General features: G+C 47.1%; 1 protein-coding gene across 3 annotated transcripts in view; it reads left to right on the top strand.

The window, feature by feature from the left end:
- xirp2a (xin actin binding repeat containing 2a) overlaps positions 1-13,631 on the top strand; it is a 34,656-nt gene that overhangs the window by 20,814 nt on the left and 211 nt on the right. For all 3 annotated transcript variants that reach the window (XM_079296361.1, XM_079296363.1, XM_079296362.1), the window contains 6 exons: positions 481-618; positions 1,276-1,359; positions 2,326-2,395; positions 2,738-2,841; positions 3,375-12,459; positions 13,481-13,614. In XM_079296361.1, coding sequence (XP_079152487.1) covers positions 481-618; positions 1,276-1,359; positions 2,326-2,395; positions 2,738-2,841; positions 3,375-12,459; positions 13,481-13,575 — 9,576 coding nt within the window. In that variant the 3' untranslated portion in view covers positions 13,576-13,614. The remainder of the gene's footprint in view (positions 1-480; positions 619-1,275; positions 1,360-2,325; positions 2,396-2,737; positions 2,842-3,374; positions 12,460-13,480; positions 13,615-13,631) is intronic.

The raw sequence follows: 13,631 nt of genomic DNA, 5'->3' as shown, positions 1-13,631 counted from the left end.
TTCCAAAAGGAGATTATTGCATCAAATAGTCAGTGTGCAGTCTTGGCCGGATGTGGTAGTGTGAGGACCGCATCTGCAAAGAGGTGTCTGCCATCTTTGCTGCTTTTCAAATTTCTGCCAGAAATGAGTTATTTCTTTCCTGTGTCTCAGTATTATCACAGGTACATTACAATACATTACAAACCTCCCAGAGGAGCGTTAAAGGAATCATCTTATTCCCCCGTTCATTTTTTACAATCGCAGCATTCATGTCACGTTTAAAAGAGCACCAACGCTTCTCAAAGCATTAGCATAAGGCCTTTGCATTCACTTTCATATCAGCATAAGCGAATGTATAGCATATTCACAATCAATGAGAGCAGAGAACAGTTCACCTCGGGTCAATTTCAATCTCCTGATATCTCACGTAATGAAGGTTTACAGTGCGTTTAATCCAGAACGCGTTGGTGTGTTTCACGCCGTCTGTTCTCTTCTTGACAGGTGATGAGTGAGTCAGAGGCCTGTTCGCTGCCCGGAGGCCTGGCCAGTGTGAAGAAACAGTTCGAGAGCCAGGAGTTCGCCTCTTCGTCCTCTCAGTCCAGCGTCGCCCAGTTCCACTTCGAGCAGAGATCTGTCCAGGTGAGAATGGATGGCGACTGCTGAACAGGCTTTTCTGAAGCTACCGGGTCCAATTCCACCAATCACTGCCGGAAACTAGCTCAGCTTCAGCCAACACCGACACCCTCCTGCTCGAGACCCGGGCCGGATTGCTGAACCAGAACCGGGACTGAGTGGGGCAGTAAAATGAGAGGTTTTCTAAAGGGGCTCTGGTGCTCTTTGGGGCTGCCAAATCACAACAAGACGATACTTTCTTTAAGGAAACCTTCTGCAATGAGCATGAATGTGATGATAACATCAGGTATTGAACATGAAACCTCTCCATGGATCATTATTAGAGATGAGCAATAACAATAGATGAAAGTGGCCTTTATTGTCCCTATTTATAGTCCACGCAACATGGAAGAGACAGCAGTTCTTGTTCGCCGGCTCTGTGTAAAGTGAGAAACCTATAAATGCCACTGGGTGATTTACATTCTGGTGTGGCGCTTTATTGGAAAACGAACCCGGCCGCTGTGGCCGCCAGGCGTTTCTCGTAGGTCAGATCGAAGAGGGGCGCCTTGAACTTTGCTCAAAATATGTGCCGCTGCCATCGAGCGCGTGAGGGAAATGCTTGAACTCCCTAATAGGAAACCATTCGTTGGCGTTTCAAATTTCCTCCATCTCTCTGTTTGACAGGAGACGTCAAGCTCCTCAGAGGTGACGGTGAGAAGCAGTGGCAGAGAGCTCGTCCCCACCGCTAACCTCCACAATCAACGAGAGGTACTGGGCGTGGGCACAACATGGGTATCGGAATGTCTGCGAGGGGCTCCGTTCAACCTGCAGAGAAATGGCTTCTGGAGAGACAGTCTACTTACAGACTGGGTTGCACCAACAAGGTTGACCTTAATCTAGGATTAGCTCCAAACAGAGTAAAGCAAAACTAGGATTAAAATGAGTAAATGAAAAAGAACTTGTTGAATTAATGACGCAAAATGCAGAATAATAAAAGTTATAAAACCGACAACGGCACAGGACGAAAAACACCTTTTTCACATTAAAGATAAAAGACGGTTCAGCTCCACAGCCGTGTCCTTGCTGAACCGGTATCTTGGGAGAAATTCAGCAGCAGCGTCATAAAACTCTATTGGGTTGAGTCCGTCCATTGACTTTATTTTTCTCAATCCATTTTAAAAAAGGCAGCAAAAAGTGTTTAAAGGTTTCAATTGAATTGTTCATCTTTTCTTTCTGTAAGTTAAAATCATTGTCGGTGCAACCCAGCCTTAAAGTTGGTCAAATTAAATCTAGACTAAATATTCAATTTTCTACAGAATATTTTTCACTCCAGCAAAGCTACAGGTGATGCCTGATACCATCCAGCACATGTATTTTAGTTGCCCCTCATTTTCTCATGCCTTTAACACACAGAACACTTTGTTTTTCCAATATACAGTGACTGTTATTATACGTACATGTTATTGTTCAGGTTGCTGTCGTCATTTTTCTTGAGAAGTAAAAAAAAAGCATGATTCAAAAAGAGGTACTGTTAAACTCACCATTTGTCACCAGCTGTGTGGTGGCATCTCGCCCCTGACAGGCTGCTAATAAACCCAGTTCTTTGATTATTTCCGAACTTTCTGTCCTTCCCGCTGTAGAAAATTAGCCTCACGCTAAGCCTTTAACGCCTCGCTGATTGAAAACAGTTGGGGTCTGCAGTTGCCAGTTTACAAATGATTTCTCTTTTCACAGGTGATCCATGATGAAAGAGTTCACCAGAACAACGTGGCTGCCAGTTACGGGAACCATTACAATGAAACAGGTTATTCCGCTCATGGCTTTCGAATTGTAATTTGCACATTTTTATCACAGCGCTGCTTGTGTCTTGTGTATTAATGATTGTTCCCACTACGGCTGAATAAGGGATGAGCTATGAAAATGGGTTGGAGATTTCTATTCAGTGCATAGCAGCAAATCTAATCAGGGCAGATTCAGGAAGGTAAAATATTGGATAGTGGAAATAGGGCAATCACAGCTGCATGGTTTCAGAAAATGAAAACTACTCAGGTTTTTAATGAAATGATTTATTTCTCTTTCCAATCCCCCCGAGCTCCCTCACTGCGAATGACTTAATGAGGCAGCCTTCTTCTTGTGTCTAATTCAGTTATGCTCATTGGAGGAGAGGACCTACCAAAGGTTTCCACTCAGTCTTTGAAGCAGCAGTATGAAAAAACCATTGAGGAAGCCGCACCAGCCAAGGAAATTAAGGTAATGATGCCGTCTATTTATCGAAATAGAAGATAGTTTGGCTTTTTCATGATGTATGAGGACGAGGCCACATCATGAAATAATCAAAAGGAAATTGGCCATGCTATGAGTTGATGGAGAATAAATTGGATTGGATAAAAGACCTAATGCTATTACACATCCAAGGTTTTTTTTCCCAGTGTAAAAAGAGAAAACTGAAACAAGAACGCACAATACCGTCTGCAGTTAAAGTGATGCTCAAGCCAGTAATTAGGAATATCCATAACTGAGTATGTCTGGGTTTGACGGACTGAAGATGTCTGTATTTGTATATTTACAGCCAAATAAGGTTTATTTGGTGCTTCTAGATACATTTGACTCAGCTGCACAAGTGATAGAAATATCATTTATAATACTTAATTTCCCAAATCACTCTGTATTTCAAAGCTATCCTTTTTCTGTGCTTTCTATGACGTAAAACATTTCAATTTCCTATCTTCAACACAACCCTCACTTTCCCTCTCTCCTTAACCAAAACCACTTACTCAACATAGGTTGATGTGGATTTCAACCAGTTTCAATGGGCACCAGTGAATCAGTCCTCCAAAGCTTCAGCCATGACGAGCTATGACACCTCTTCCACCTTAAAGACTGCCACTCGCACTGCCTCATCAGTAGCGTCTGCCTCGTCAATGGCTTATGGGCTGACGGATCATTTCCCTCCTCCGCCCTCGAACCTGTTGCAGGAAACCCCCGACTATGTCTCTTCCCAGCCTCAGGAGCCAGCCTCCCAACACAAGCACGCTGTTACTAAGGAGCAGTACTTTAAACACAAGAGTACAGCCGAACTGAAGCGCCTCTACAAGCACATCAATCCAGAAGTCCGCAAGAACATCCAGGAGGACTTCTTGAGTGAGCTCACCGAAGCAGAAATGAAGGACTTGGAAAGCGAGGAAATGGTGGGAGACGTCCAGCAGGCATGCTATATGTTTGAAAATGACGGCACCGGCTCAAGCCAGTGTTCGAGCCCTGACAGAGAGTACCTGGAATGGGATGAGATCCTCAAAGGCGAAGTGCAGTCCATGCGCTGGATGTTCGAAAACAAGCCGCTCGATACGATCAAAGACGACAACCCGGATGAAGACGAGGTGGGGAATATCGGCCAGCAGGAAATCATTGCCGGCAAAGATGTCAGACACACAGCTTGGATGTTTGAGACTCGGCCCATTGATGCTCTGGGGACAGAGGCTACCCATTCTACTGAGGAGTCACAGAAATCGACTGATCTCGCGAGAGGGGATGTCCGCACTGCCACGTGGCTTTTTGAGACGCAGCCACTCGATTATCTGAATAAGATCTACCAAGAAGACGAGCAGGAGACGGACTTTGTCGTCACCAAAAGCATCACCGGCGGAGATGTGAAAACCGCCAGATATCTCTTTGAGACCCAGCATCTGGATTCCCTGGGTAAAACGGAAACAATTGAGGAGAGCAACTTCCTGAACCTGAAGTCTGAGCTGGAGGAGATCAAAGGGGCCGTGAAGACAACCACTCGCATGTTTGAGACTCAGCCCATGTGTGTCATCAGGGGGGATTCGGGAGAGATGCTGGAGATCACCACCATCCGCAGGGAGGAGACTGAGAAAGGAGACGTCAAGACATCACGCTGGATGTTTGAAACCCAGCCTCTGGATATCATTAACAAAGACCCTGCGATGGTGAAGCTGATCTGTGGCATATCCATGGAGGACAACATCCAAGTAGGTGTGAACAAAGGTAGGTGGCTTTTTGAGACCAAGACCCTTGACACCATTAAGGATGAAGAATGGGAGAGTTCCAGGAAGCAAAAGGAAGACATACTTGGTGCCGATGTGAGGAAGCACTGTCTGGTTTTCGAGACTCAGGCTATGGATACTCTGAAAGACAACGCCAATGCTAGACCTTTACCTTCAGAGGAGATTGTAGGAGGAGACGTTCGATCAGCCAAACATCTGTTTGAAACGGTACCTATGGAAAATCTGAAAGAACTGCTCGAAGTGGGAAAACTTAAGAAAATGGTTGCATCTGAAGAAGAAAAGGGTGACGTGAGGCATCAAAAGTGGGTCTTTGAGAGCCAGCCACTGGAAAATATAAGGGAGGAGAAGAAGGAGATTACAAGAACGGTGAACGTCGAAGCTCTGGACAAAATAGATGTGACAAATTATAAAGAGAGGTTTGAAAGTATGGATTTAAGTAAGTGTGAAGGAACACAGAAAATTCAAGTTGAAGGTATCACAAGTGGATCCGTCCGATCCAACAGAGTTCTTTTTGAATCCACCCCTATGTATGCTATGCAAGACAGCTCTGGCCATTACCACGAGGTGAGGACCGTGAGGCGTGACGAGATTGTGAAGGGAGACGTGCGCAGCTGCAGATGGATGTTTGAAACACGTCCGATTGATGAGTTTGATGAAAGTATCAATAAGTTTCAGATCATAAAAGGTATATCCAAGCAGGAGGTCGAGTCAGGGGATGTAAAAACGGCCAAGTGGTTGTTTGAAACTCAAGCGCTTGATGCCATTAAATCTTTCAGTCATGTTGAGGATGAAGAACATACATCGAAGGAAAGTATTGAAATCGAGAAAGGGGACGTTAAGACTTGCAGGTGGCTATTTGAGACTCAGCCGATGGATGCTCTGTATGAAAAGGTGGAAAAGAGCGAGGCTGACGTCGAGGAAGTTCAAAAAGGTGACGTCAAGACGTGCACTTGGCTCTTTGAGACCCAGACACTTGACAACATACGTGATCATACGGAGTCTGAGACCATTCTGAAAACCTGCACTGTAAAGCAAGACGACGTCCAAGGAAAAGACGTGCGGCTCGCCCGCTTCCTTTTTGAAACCGAGAACCTGGAAAATATCACAGGGGAGGACGTCGGTTCTTTCAGAAGGGTGACAGAAATTAACATCCAGTCAGGCGACGTTTCCAGGATGAAGTACATCTTTGAGAATCGCTCCTCTGACATTATGAGCTCCACCTCTGAGGAAACGATGCAGAGGCTGAAGACACAGCAGACCGAGGACATCCAGAAGGGAGACGTGGTGAACTGTACCTGGATGTTTGAGCATCATCCAATCGATGCCATCCGTGACGATTCAGCGGAGGCGAAGGAAAGTCGCACTGTGACTGACGTTCAGGGCGGTGACGTTGATCAGGGCCGCTTCATTTTCGAGACCTACTCTCTGGATAAAATTAAAGAGGAGTCCACTGAGACTGATATTTCTAACATCACGAGTATCTTTAGAGATAAAGTAGAGAAGGGGGACGTGAAAAATTACACCATGATGTTTGAAACTCAGCCGCTGTACGCAATCTGTGACAAAGAGGGACACTATCATGAAGTGACTACAGTTACCAAGGAAGAAATCATTAGAGGAGATGTGGTGGGAGCTCGATGGCAGTTCGAGACAAAGCCTCTGGATTCAATTAGAGAGTCCGAGGAGGTCTATGTTATTAAAGCTGTGACTGAGGAAGGCATCAACAAAGGAGACGTTAGCACTGCGAGGTGGAGGTTTGAAACACAACCTCTGGATGAAATTACAGAGGAAATAAAAGTCAGGTCCAAAACAATTGCTGATATCCAAGGCGGTGATGTGAAGACAAATAAGCAGCGATTTGAGACTGATGAGATGTCTCAAAGGTACATCAGAACCGTTAGTGTGAGCGAAATCCAGAAAGGCGACGTCAGATCTGCCACATGGATGTTTGAAACGCGCACAATTGACGAGATTCGCGGTGAAGGCGCAGAGTATGATGGCATGGAGAGAGTGACAAAAGAGGAAGTCATGAAAGGAGATGTCAAGCAGTCTGTGTGGCTCTTTGAAAAGCAGCCCCTTGACAGTATCAAAGAGACAGACGGCACAGAGCTTGTTGCCACAAAGGAGGAAATCCCACAGGCCGATGTGAAGACGACAACATGGCTATTTGAAACCACTCCGTTCCATGAATTCAACGAGAGCAGCATGAAAAAGACAGAAGTAATGGGTAAAAGCATCAAAGACACACTTGAGGAGCTGTACTGTCAGAAAATGGTGGAATCACAAGGGGTTCTTTTTGAGGCAGATGAGATTGGCGATGTCCGCATGGCTAAGTACAAACTCATGAACCAGGAGGCTCCGGAAATCCAAAGAGAAGAGATTATCAGAGGGGATCTGAGCAACATAATGATGAACCTCCTGAACCGCAGGGAGATCACTGAAAGGGGGATAACTGTTGACAGTGAGGAGCGGGGCAACATCAACACCACAGTGAAGCAGCTATTCAACCAGGAAAGGGGAATCAATGTGGAGAAAGAGCAAATTGTCCGCGGTGACATTCAAGAGGCCGTAAACAATCTGCTCAAGAATGAGGGCTCCTCCAAGCGTGGCATTCTGATTCAAGAGGATGAGAAAGGAGACGTGAGGTTGACTATCTACGCCCTCTTGAATAAAGGGGAGAGGGCTAGCATGGAAAAGGAGGATATCATTCAAGGCAACGTGAGCAGAACGCTTCATCGTCTTCTCTCCAACTCGGGAGGAGAAGACTCTAAGAAGATACGGGTCGGAGAAACGGAAAGGGGCAACGTCAGCTTTTACTCCACATGCATTGAGTCGGGAGCCTTGGATTATCTGAAGCAGCTTCAGTACGAACCCGGTGAAGCTCAGGAAGAAGTGAGAAAGGAGAATATCATAGGCGGTGACATTCAGGAGACAAAGATCTTGCTGCGGAAGAATCAGCAGCAGATTGGTCGCACGGTGGCAGAAGACGATATAGTTCCTGGTGATGTACACAGCAATGTTAAAGTGTTTATGACGGAGCCTGCTGTTACCTACAGGAACCTAGAGAAAAAGGATATTGTCAAAGGTGACCTCAACGCAGCCATGGATTCACTGACTCAAGCCATCAATCAGAAAGTTTTAATAGAGAAAGAGGAGGTGGTGAAGGGAGACATACCAACTACTTTGAGGTCTCTGGAGGAGGCCCAGCATCAAGCCAAAGACTTGGAAAAGCCTGAAATTGTCAGGGGAGATATCAGAGGTGCTCTAGAGTCACTGGAGAAATCTGCAACCACCAATACGGAAGCTACAGTTGAAGATCTCGTGCCAGGTGATATCAAAGGGACCCTGAAGTCCCTGGAAGAGGCTAAGCAAGCTGTGAAAGAGGTCGCGAAAGAGGAGATTCTCAAAGGGGATATCTACACCGCCATGCAAAGTTTACACGAGGCAACGAGTGAGAAAAAGACTTACCAGCATCAAGTGAGCGAACAAGGGGATGTTAAAGGCACTATCCAGCTCTTGCGAGAGCCAACGACTTCTCCCAGACTGCAGCGCAGGGGGAGCATCGAAGGAGACGTGAGAACATCTATAAAATGTCTCTATGAAGGACAGGAGGCAACACAGCTGGAAAAGGAGGAAGTCTTGAAAGGGGACGTTCAAGGGGCGATAAAGAATCTAATGCAAAGAAAACAATATTCGCATCCCAAACGCATGCATCCCCCCAAGAAAGCGAAAGTGCCCGTGAAGAATCCCTTAACTGTAAAGCAAGCGGAGCATGAATGTTTACGTGACGTCAAGAGTGAGAGTGTAGCAGTCAATCCTGCCCCCGCTGTGATAAAGCTCTCTCAGAGCGGTGAGTCACAGAAGCACACACAGAGGCACAACGAAAGCAAAGCAGTGAAAACACAGGTAATAACCCAAGAGGCCCACTCTGTTACTGTATCCAAAACAGATAATGCCACTGGGGCCTCTCAACAGAAGAGCATGAAAGAACAGAAGCAGCAAGTGCTGCCCCCACAGAAAATACAAGCTCCTAAGCCCATTATGATAAAGACTAAACAAATGACGAATAATGATCAAACGGAGACCAAAGCGTCTGATGTGAATGTGATCAAAGAGGTGCAGAACATATCGCAGACGAGTATTTCAAACAAGCAAGTCTGCGAAACAAAGTCAATCACACAGGTGCAGACTACAGTGACGGAGAAAACTGTCGTTCGTAAGCAAAATGTATCGGAGCAAATGTCTCAAAAGCAAACCGAGTGTAAGGCGCTCGCACAGAAGCACAGCATGAAAAATGTGAAGAGTGATCACCGAAACCTTGACATGAGAGGGAAAGGTGTGATCAAAAAGGCGAAGCCGGAGATTCACTTCCCGCCTCCTCCCTCTTCACCACCTCCACCCTCCGAGTCGGAGCTCTCCCTCCCTCCCCCGCCCCCGCCGGTGCTGGAGGGCCCAGCATGCCCCCCTCCTATCATGAGGCAGGACAGCGACCTCCCACCACCTCCGCCTCCCATGGAATGCAAGTCTGAGCCTGAATTTTTCCCTCCTCCTCCGCCTCCACCCGGCCAAGATTTTCTCCCACCGCCTCCCTCACAGCAAGAGCTTTACGCAATGTCTCCCCCTGCAAAGCTGGCCAAACCGATCGGCAAGCCTTTATTCAAAGTGCCCAAGCAACCAGAAACACAGAAGCAGCCCGCACAAATTAAACCCAAATGGCAGAAAAAGCAGCCAACTCCTCCACCACCACCACCACCACCACCTCAGCTCCCTCCCGATCAAGCAGAGGCCGTGTCAACGGAGCGTAAAGAAGGAGCTAAAGTTCAGGAAGTGAAAAAGGAAACTACCCAGCAATTTGAAACGAGCAAGCGGATTCAGTCCGAATTAACAGTGTCGACAACAAAAATACCAAGCATCCCAGCTGTGAAACCAATGCAAAAAGAGAGCCCACAGCCACCTAAAAAAAGCTTTGTCCCGCCGATTAAACTGCCTCCACCTCCTGAACCCACTCCAGCCGCAAAGCCTAAAACTTATGCTCGCAAATTTAAAACCCCTCTCATGCTTGCAGAGGAAAAGTACCGCCAACAAATGGAGGCGGAAGAAATGGCGAGGAGTAATGTCACCACTCCCACTTCACCAATTAAGATCCCCTCCTCTGCTGCAAGTCCTGAGCTTCACGCAGCAATGAGCACAGAGACAGACGAGGCCACGGAAGCGTCGAAAGCAAAGAGCGAAGCAGCCAAGACTGTTTCCAAAGAAGGAATATCGCCTGCCAAGAAAACCCCTTCCCAGATCCCTTTGAGCAAACCCTTGATCTCAGTTTTACATAAGAAATCAGCATCTGGATCTTCAATTGTTTCCGTGGATAAAAAACATGTTGCCAGCCAGCTCTCCGAAAAAATGTCTTCAACTGATGTCGTTAACAAGACTCAAACCGCACACAAGCAGCAGACTGTGTCTGTTTCGCAGGCCTCGCATATTGAAAAGCAGTCATGCTCGAATGTGTTCACTTCTTCAGTCACGGAGCAGCAGCAGTTTGTTAAGAAATCCAGCACCAGGTCTGTCGCTGCCACACACAGTGCTGTCCAGGAAAATGTAAATCTCCAAAGCCAGACTGCGGTCACATTGAAAGCTGAAGATGTGAAGAATAGTAATGCGCCTCCGACACAGGAGGGGAAAGTGAGTCCCTCTCAAGCCACTAAAATTCCAAAGGTAACTCCGAGTTTCAAGGTGAAAACCTTTAAGATGCCGAAAGAGGAGAAAAGCGAAATGCATTTACAGCAAGAGAAAAGTAATGTTTCACAGAAAAGTGAAACAAAAGTGAATCAGAAGAGCAACCAGCTGACGTCCGCAAGAACCGAGATGAAAACCGAAATGAAAGTAAATGAGAAGAAAAGTCACGTGACCCCACCTGTGAAGGAAGTTGAGGTGGAGGTTCACGTTAAAAAGGGAGAGCAGGTGCAAACGAATGAGACTGACTTAAAGCTGTCGCCATCGGTTTCTGGTTTAATGCCCAAGCTGGCAAAGATAACAGCTGCAGCAACTCATCAAGGACAAGGCCATGTATCTGTCTCCCACAGTCAGCAGAGCGTGAAGACGGAGCGCATTCAACACGAGGAGGTGGTGGTGACCGAGCGTGTGGTACAGCAACGCTTTCAGAGACGAGAGGCCGTTCACGTGCAACAACAAACAAAGGTACAGGCAGCGGAAGCGAATAAAGTGCAGATAAAGGCAGTGAAGTCAAAAGGTGAGCCCGAGGGCGTGTCTGTGCAAGGGACGGGGAAAATAGCCCATGAAGACGAGGCTCATTCAGAAGAAATCACAGATTTGGAGAAATGTAATGTGATGCAGAAGCTGCTCGCTCAAATGAAAGAGCTCGAAGGCACACCAAGCAAAATAGACTCCAACGCTGTCAGGATGATTATAAGCCATCTCCCTGACTGGGCGATGGGCTCGGATGAGAAAAAGAATTTCAGTGAAGTTGCTAAACAGCAAAGTAAGAAAAAGCTGAAAGAGATGGTGGTCTATGTGAGAAATATTTGCCATGCAAAGTTCACATTTTTGGAGGAGAGCTCAAAGGCCGTGGAAAAGCAGGGCCACGAAAAAGAAGCGCCGCCAAAACCAGACAAGAGCGCTCTCGGTGCTGCGACTGCAAAGATATCGAAGATCAGTATCGCCTCGTCCAAAAGTGGGAAGAAGCTGGTGGAAGAGAAAAAGTCACTCCAAGAGAGGGTGTGCTCACCATTAGCGAGCATCCGCACTCCGTCTCCGACTTTTATAAGCATCGAGTCAAGGAGGATAGACTCGCCGCTCAGAGTCACCCCTTCTCCACCCCCCTACAAGTCAGTCGGTACACCTCCGCCGCCTCCGCGCAAGTCATACACGCCCACATCCACCTTCAGCAGGGCCACGCCGTCCCCCACCCTGAGCCGCTCCGAGAAGCTGATGAAACTGAGGGACACCACCGCCAAGCTTTCTCGCGGCATGACCCCGCCGCCTCCCATGCCGGTGCCGGAGTGTATTGCAGCAGAAAGAGAGCAATCATCCCCATTTAGCGACAGGGGGACTCCGATAGAGAGACACGAGGAAGGGTTGGTGGACATGGGGGAAATGGTGGACTCCATGATGACTGTGAGGGATAAAAAGTCTTTCTTCGAGGAGGCGCAGAAGGCGGAGGTGAGCAGGATGTACATGCGGAGGGATCCCATCGACATCCCTGAACGTCTGGGGCCTGACGCGGAGGAAGTGACGATAGACCTTCTGAAAGAGGATCTCCCAAAAGTTGATCTCTCTAAGCTGGTGAACAGATTTGAATCTCCACAACCAAAAGTCTATGCAAGAAAAGAGCCGATAGTCATCACGGAGAGGCTGGGGAGTGATACCGAGGATGCGGAGGAGACACCGAGGACTGACGAAATCCCCTCGTTCAACGTAAAAGCCATAAAGGATGTGTTTGAGACTGGAGAGCATAGTTCTCAGGCAGCCCGGGAGCTCAGAGAACAAATAGAAAGAAGAGAACCCGAATCGGCCCGCACCGAGGTGGCGGGTCACTCGGAGACGACGGTGGTCACTGAGCAATTCTGCAGCATCGACGACTCGACGAGCGAGATGCGCTCCGGGAGCTCCCTGACCCGCGGCAACCCGCCGTCCTACGCCGACGTGGTGAGAGGCGCGGTGCCAACGGTCGACGTGCCCCTCGAGGCCTCCACCGAGGAACTGCTGAGGAACTTCCAGCAGTCGTGGGCCGAGAGCCAAGGGGTCTTCCAGAACCTTGGTTTCAGTGTCACGGAGCAGAGGACCTCGCAGATCGTAACCAGCTCGCACCAGCAGGCAACCGTCGTGACGGGTAAACCGAGCATGAGGATACTAAACGGGCGTGGCGGTGTGTTTTAACGTGCTTTGCGTGTGAGAAGTGTGAGGCATCAACTGCACCGCGTGGAAAGAAAAGGAGCATTAACATCGGTTTGACTCTTATTTACATGGTGTGATTTTCCTTTGATGTGTTTTTCCTTTGTTTGAACTATTCGCACCAAAGCTTGGAGCTGCATCCTGTTTAGGTGCCGTCAGTGTTTAATATTCACAGGTTGCACTTTGTCCTCTTTATTCACGCTTCTGATGCGTGAAGCTGGCAACATATTGAACTCGTATTTCTCATGCCTGTGTGTGCGATGCAGAGAAGTGCTTGAAATGTCTCGAGCAAGAAGAAAACGATCCGTTTCCTTTTTATTCTTCAGTTGGAGATTCAGCTTTTATTCCAAAGTAACATTTAGAAATATAGAATTCATTAAATTCCAAAGCTTTTGGAGTAATTATGAAAATCACTCGCACTCCTTCAAAGACTAACACAATTCTAAACAATCACAGCAGCACGGAGGAGAAACTCAGTCAGTTTTATTTTGTTGGCTGTCACCCCTTATAACGCAGTTCAATTAAAGTTTGTTCTGGTCAAAGTTTTAAGCTTCCTGGAAAGAGCTCAGTAGTTTGAGAGTAGTTCATGTACAACTGTCTTCTCCATAAGAAGGTTATTGAGCGGAAGGTCTTATTTAATGTGCTAGCAGTTGTAGAATACACTCATGCAAAATAAAGGCCTTTACACAATGGGGGCATTTTTTCAGAATAAAAGCTGTTGATATATAATGATCAAAGGCCGGTATTTCACATTTTTCTCCAATTGTTTAGTATTTATTCATACACACACTGCTTAATTTGGAGGCCACAAGCCAAAAAAAAGAGGAAAACACTGTTCAAGGCAATTCATTGGAATTAATTAACTACCAACTCCTTGGTTCTTTCCAGCACATTTTCCTCGGAAATAAAAAGGAAGTGACCAGCCTGTAAATGAAAGTTGTTGCCTGATTTCTTTGCAGAAAATTCGAGTTCCAGAGTCCGAGCTGTGCCGGGTGTGTCAGAAGAGGGTGTACCCGATGGAGTCGCTGTTCGCAGACAAACAAAACTTCCATAGAAGCTGCTTCCGCTGTGAGCACTGCAGCGGCAAACTAAGGTGACGCCATTTCACAG

This window comes from Melanostigma gelatinosum, assembly GCF_949748355.1.
Source record: "Melanostigma gelatinosum genome assembly, chromosome: 24".
NCBI lineage: Eukaryota > Metazoa > Chordata > Actinopteri > Perciformes > Zoarcidae > Melanostigma > Melanostigma gelatinosum.
The sequence above is the reverse complement of the archived record's forward strand: the minus strand, read 5'-3'. Positions and strand labels throughout refer to the sequence as shown.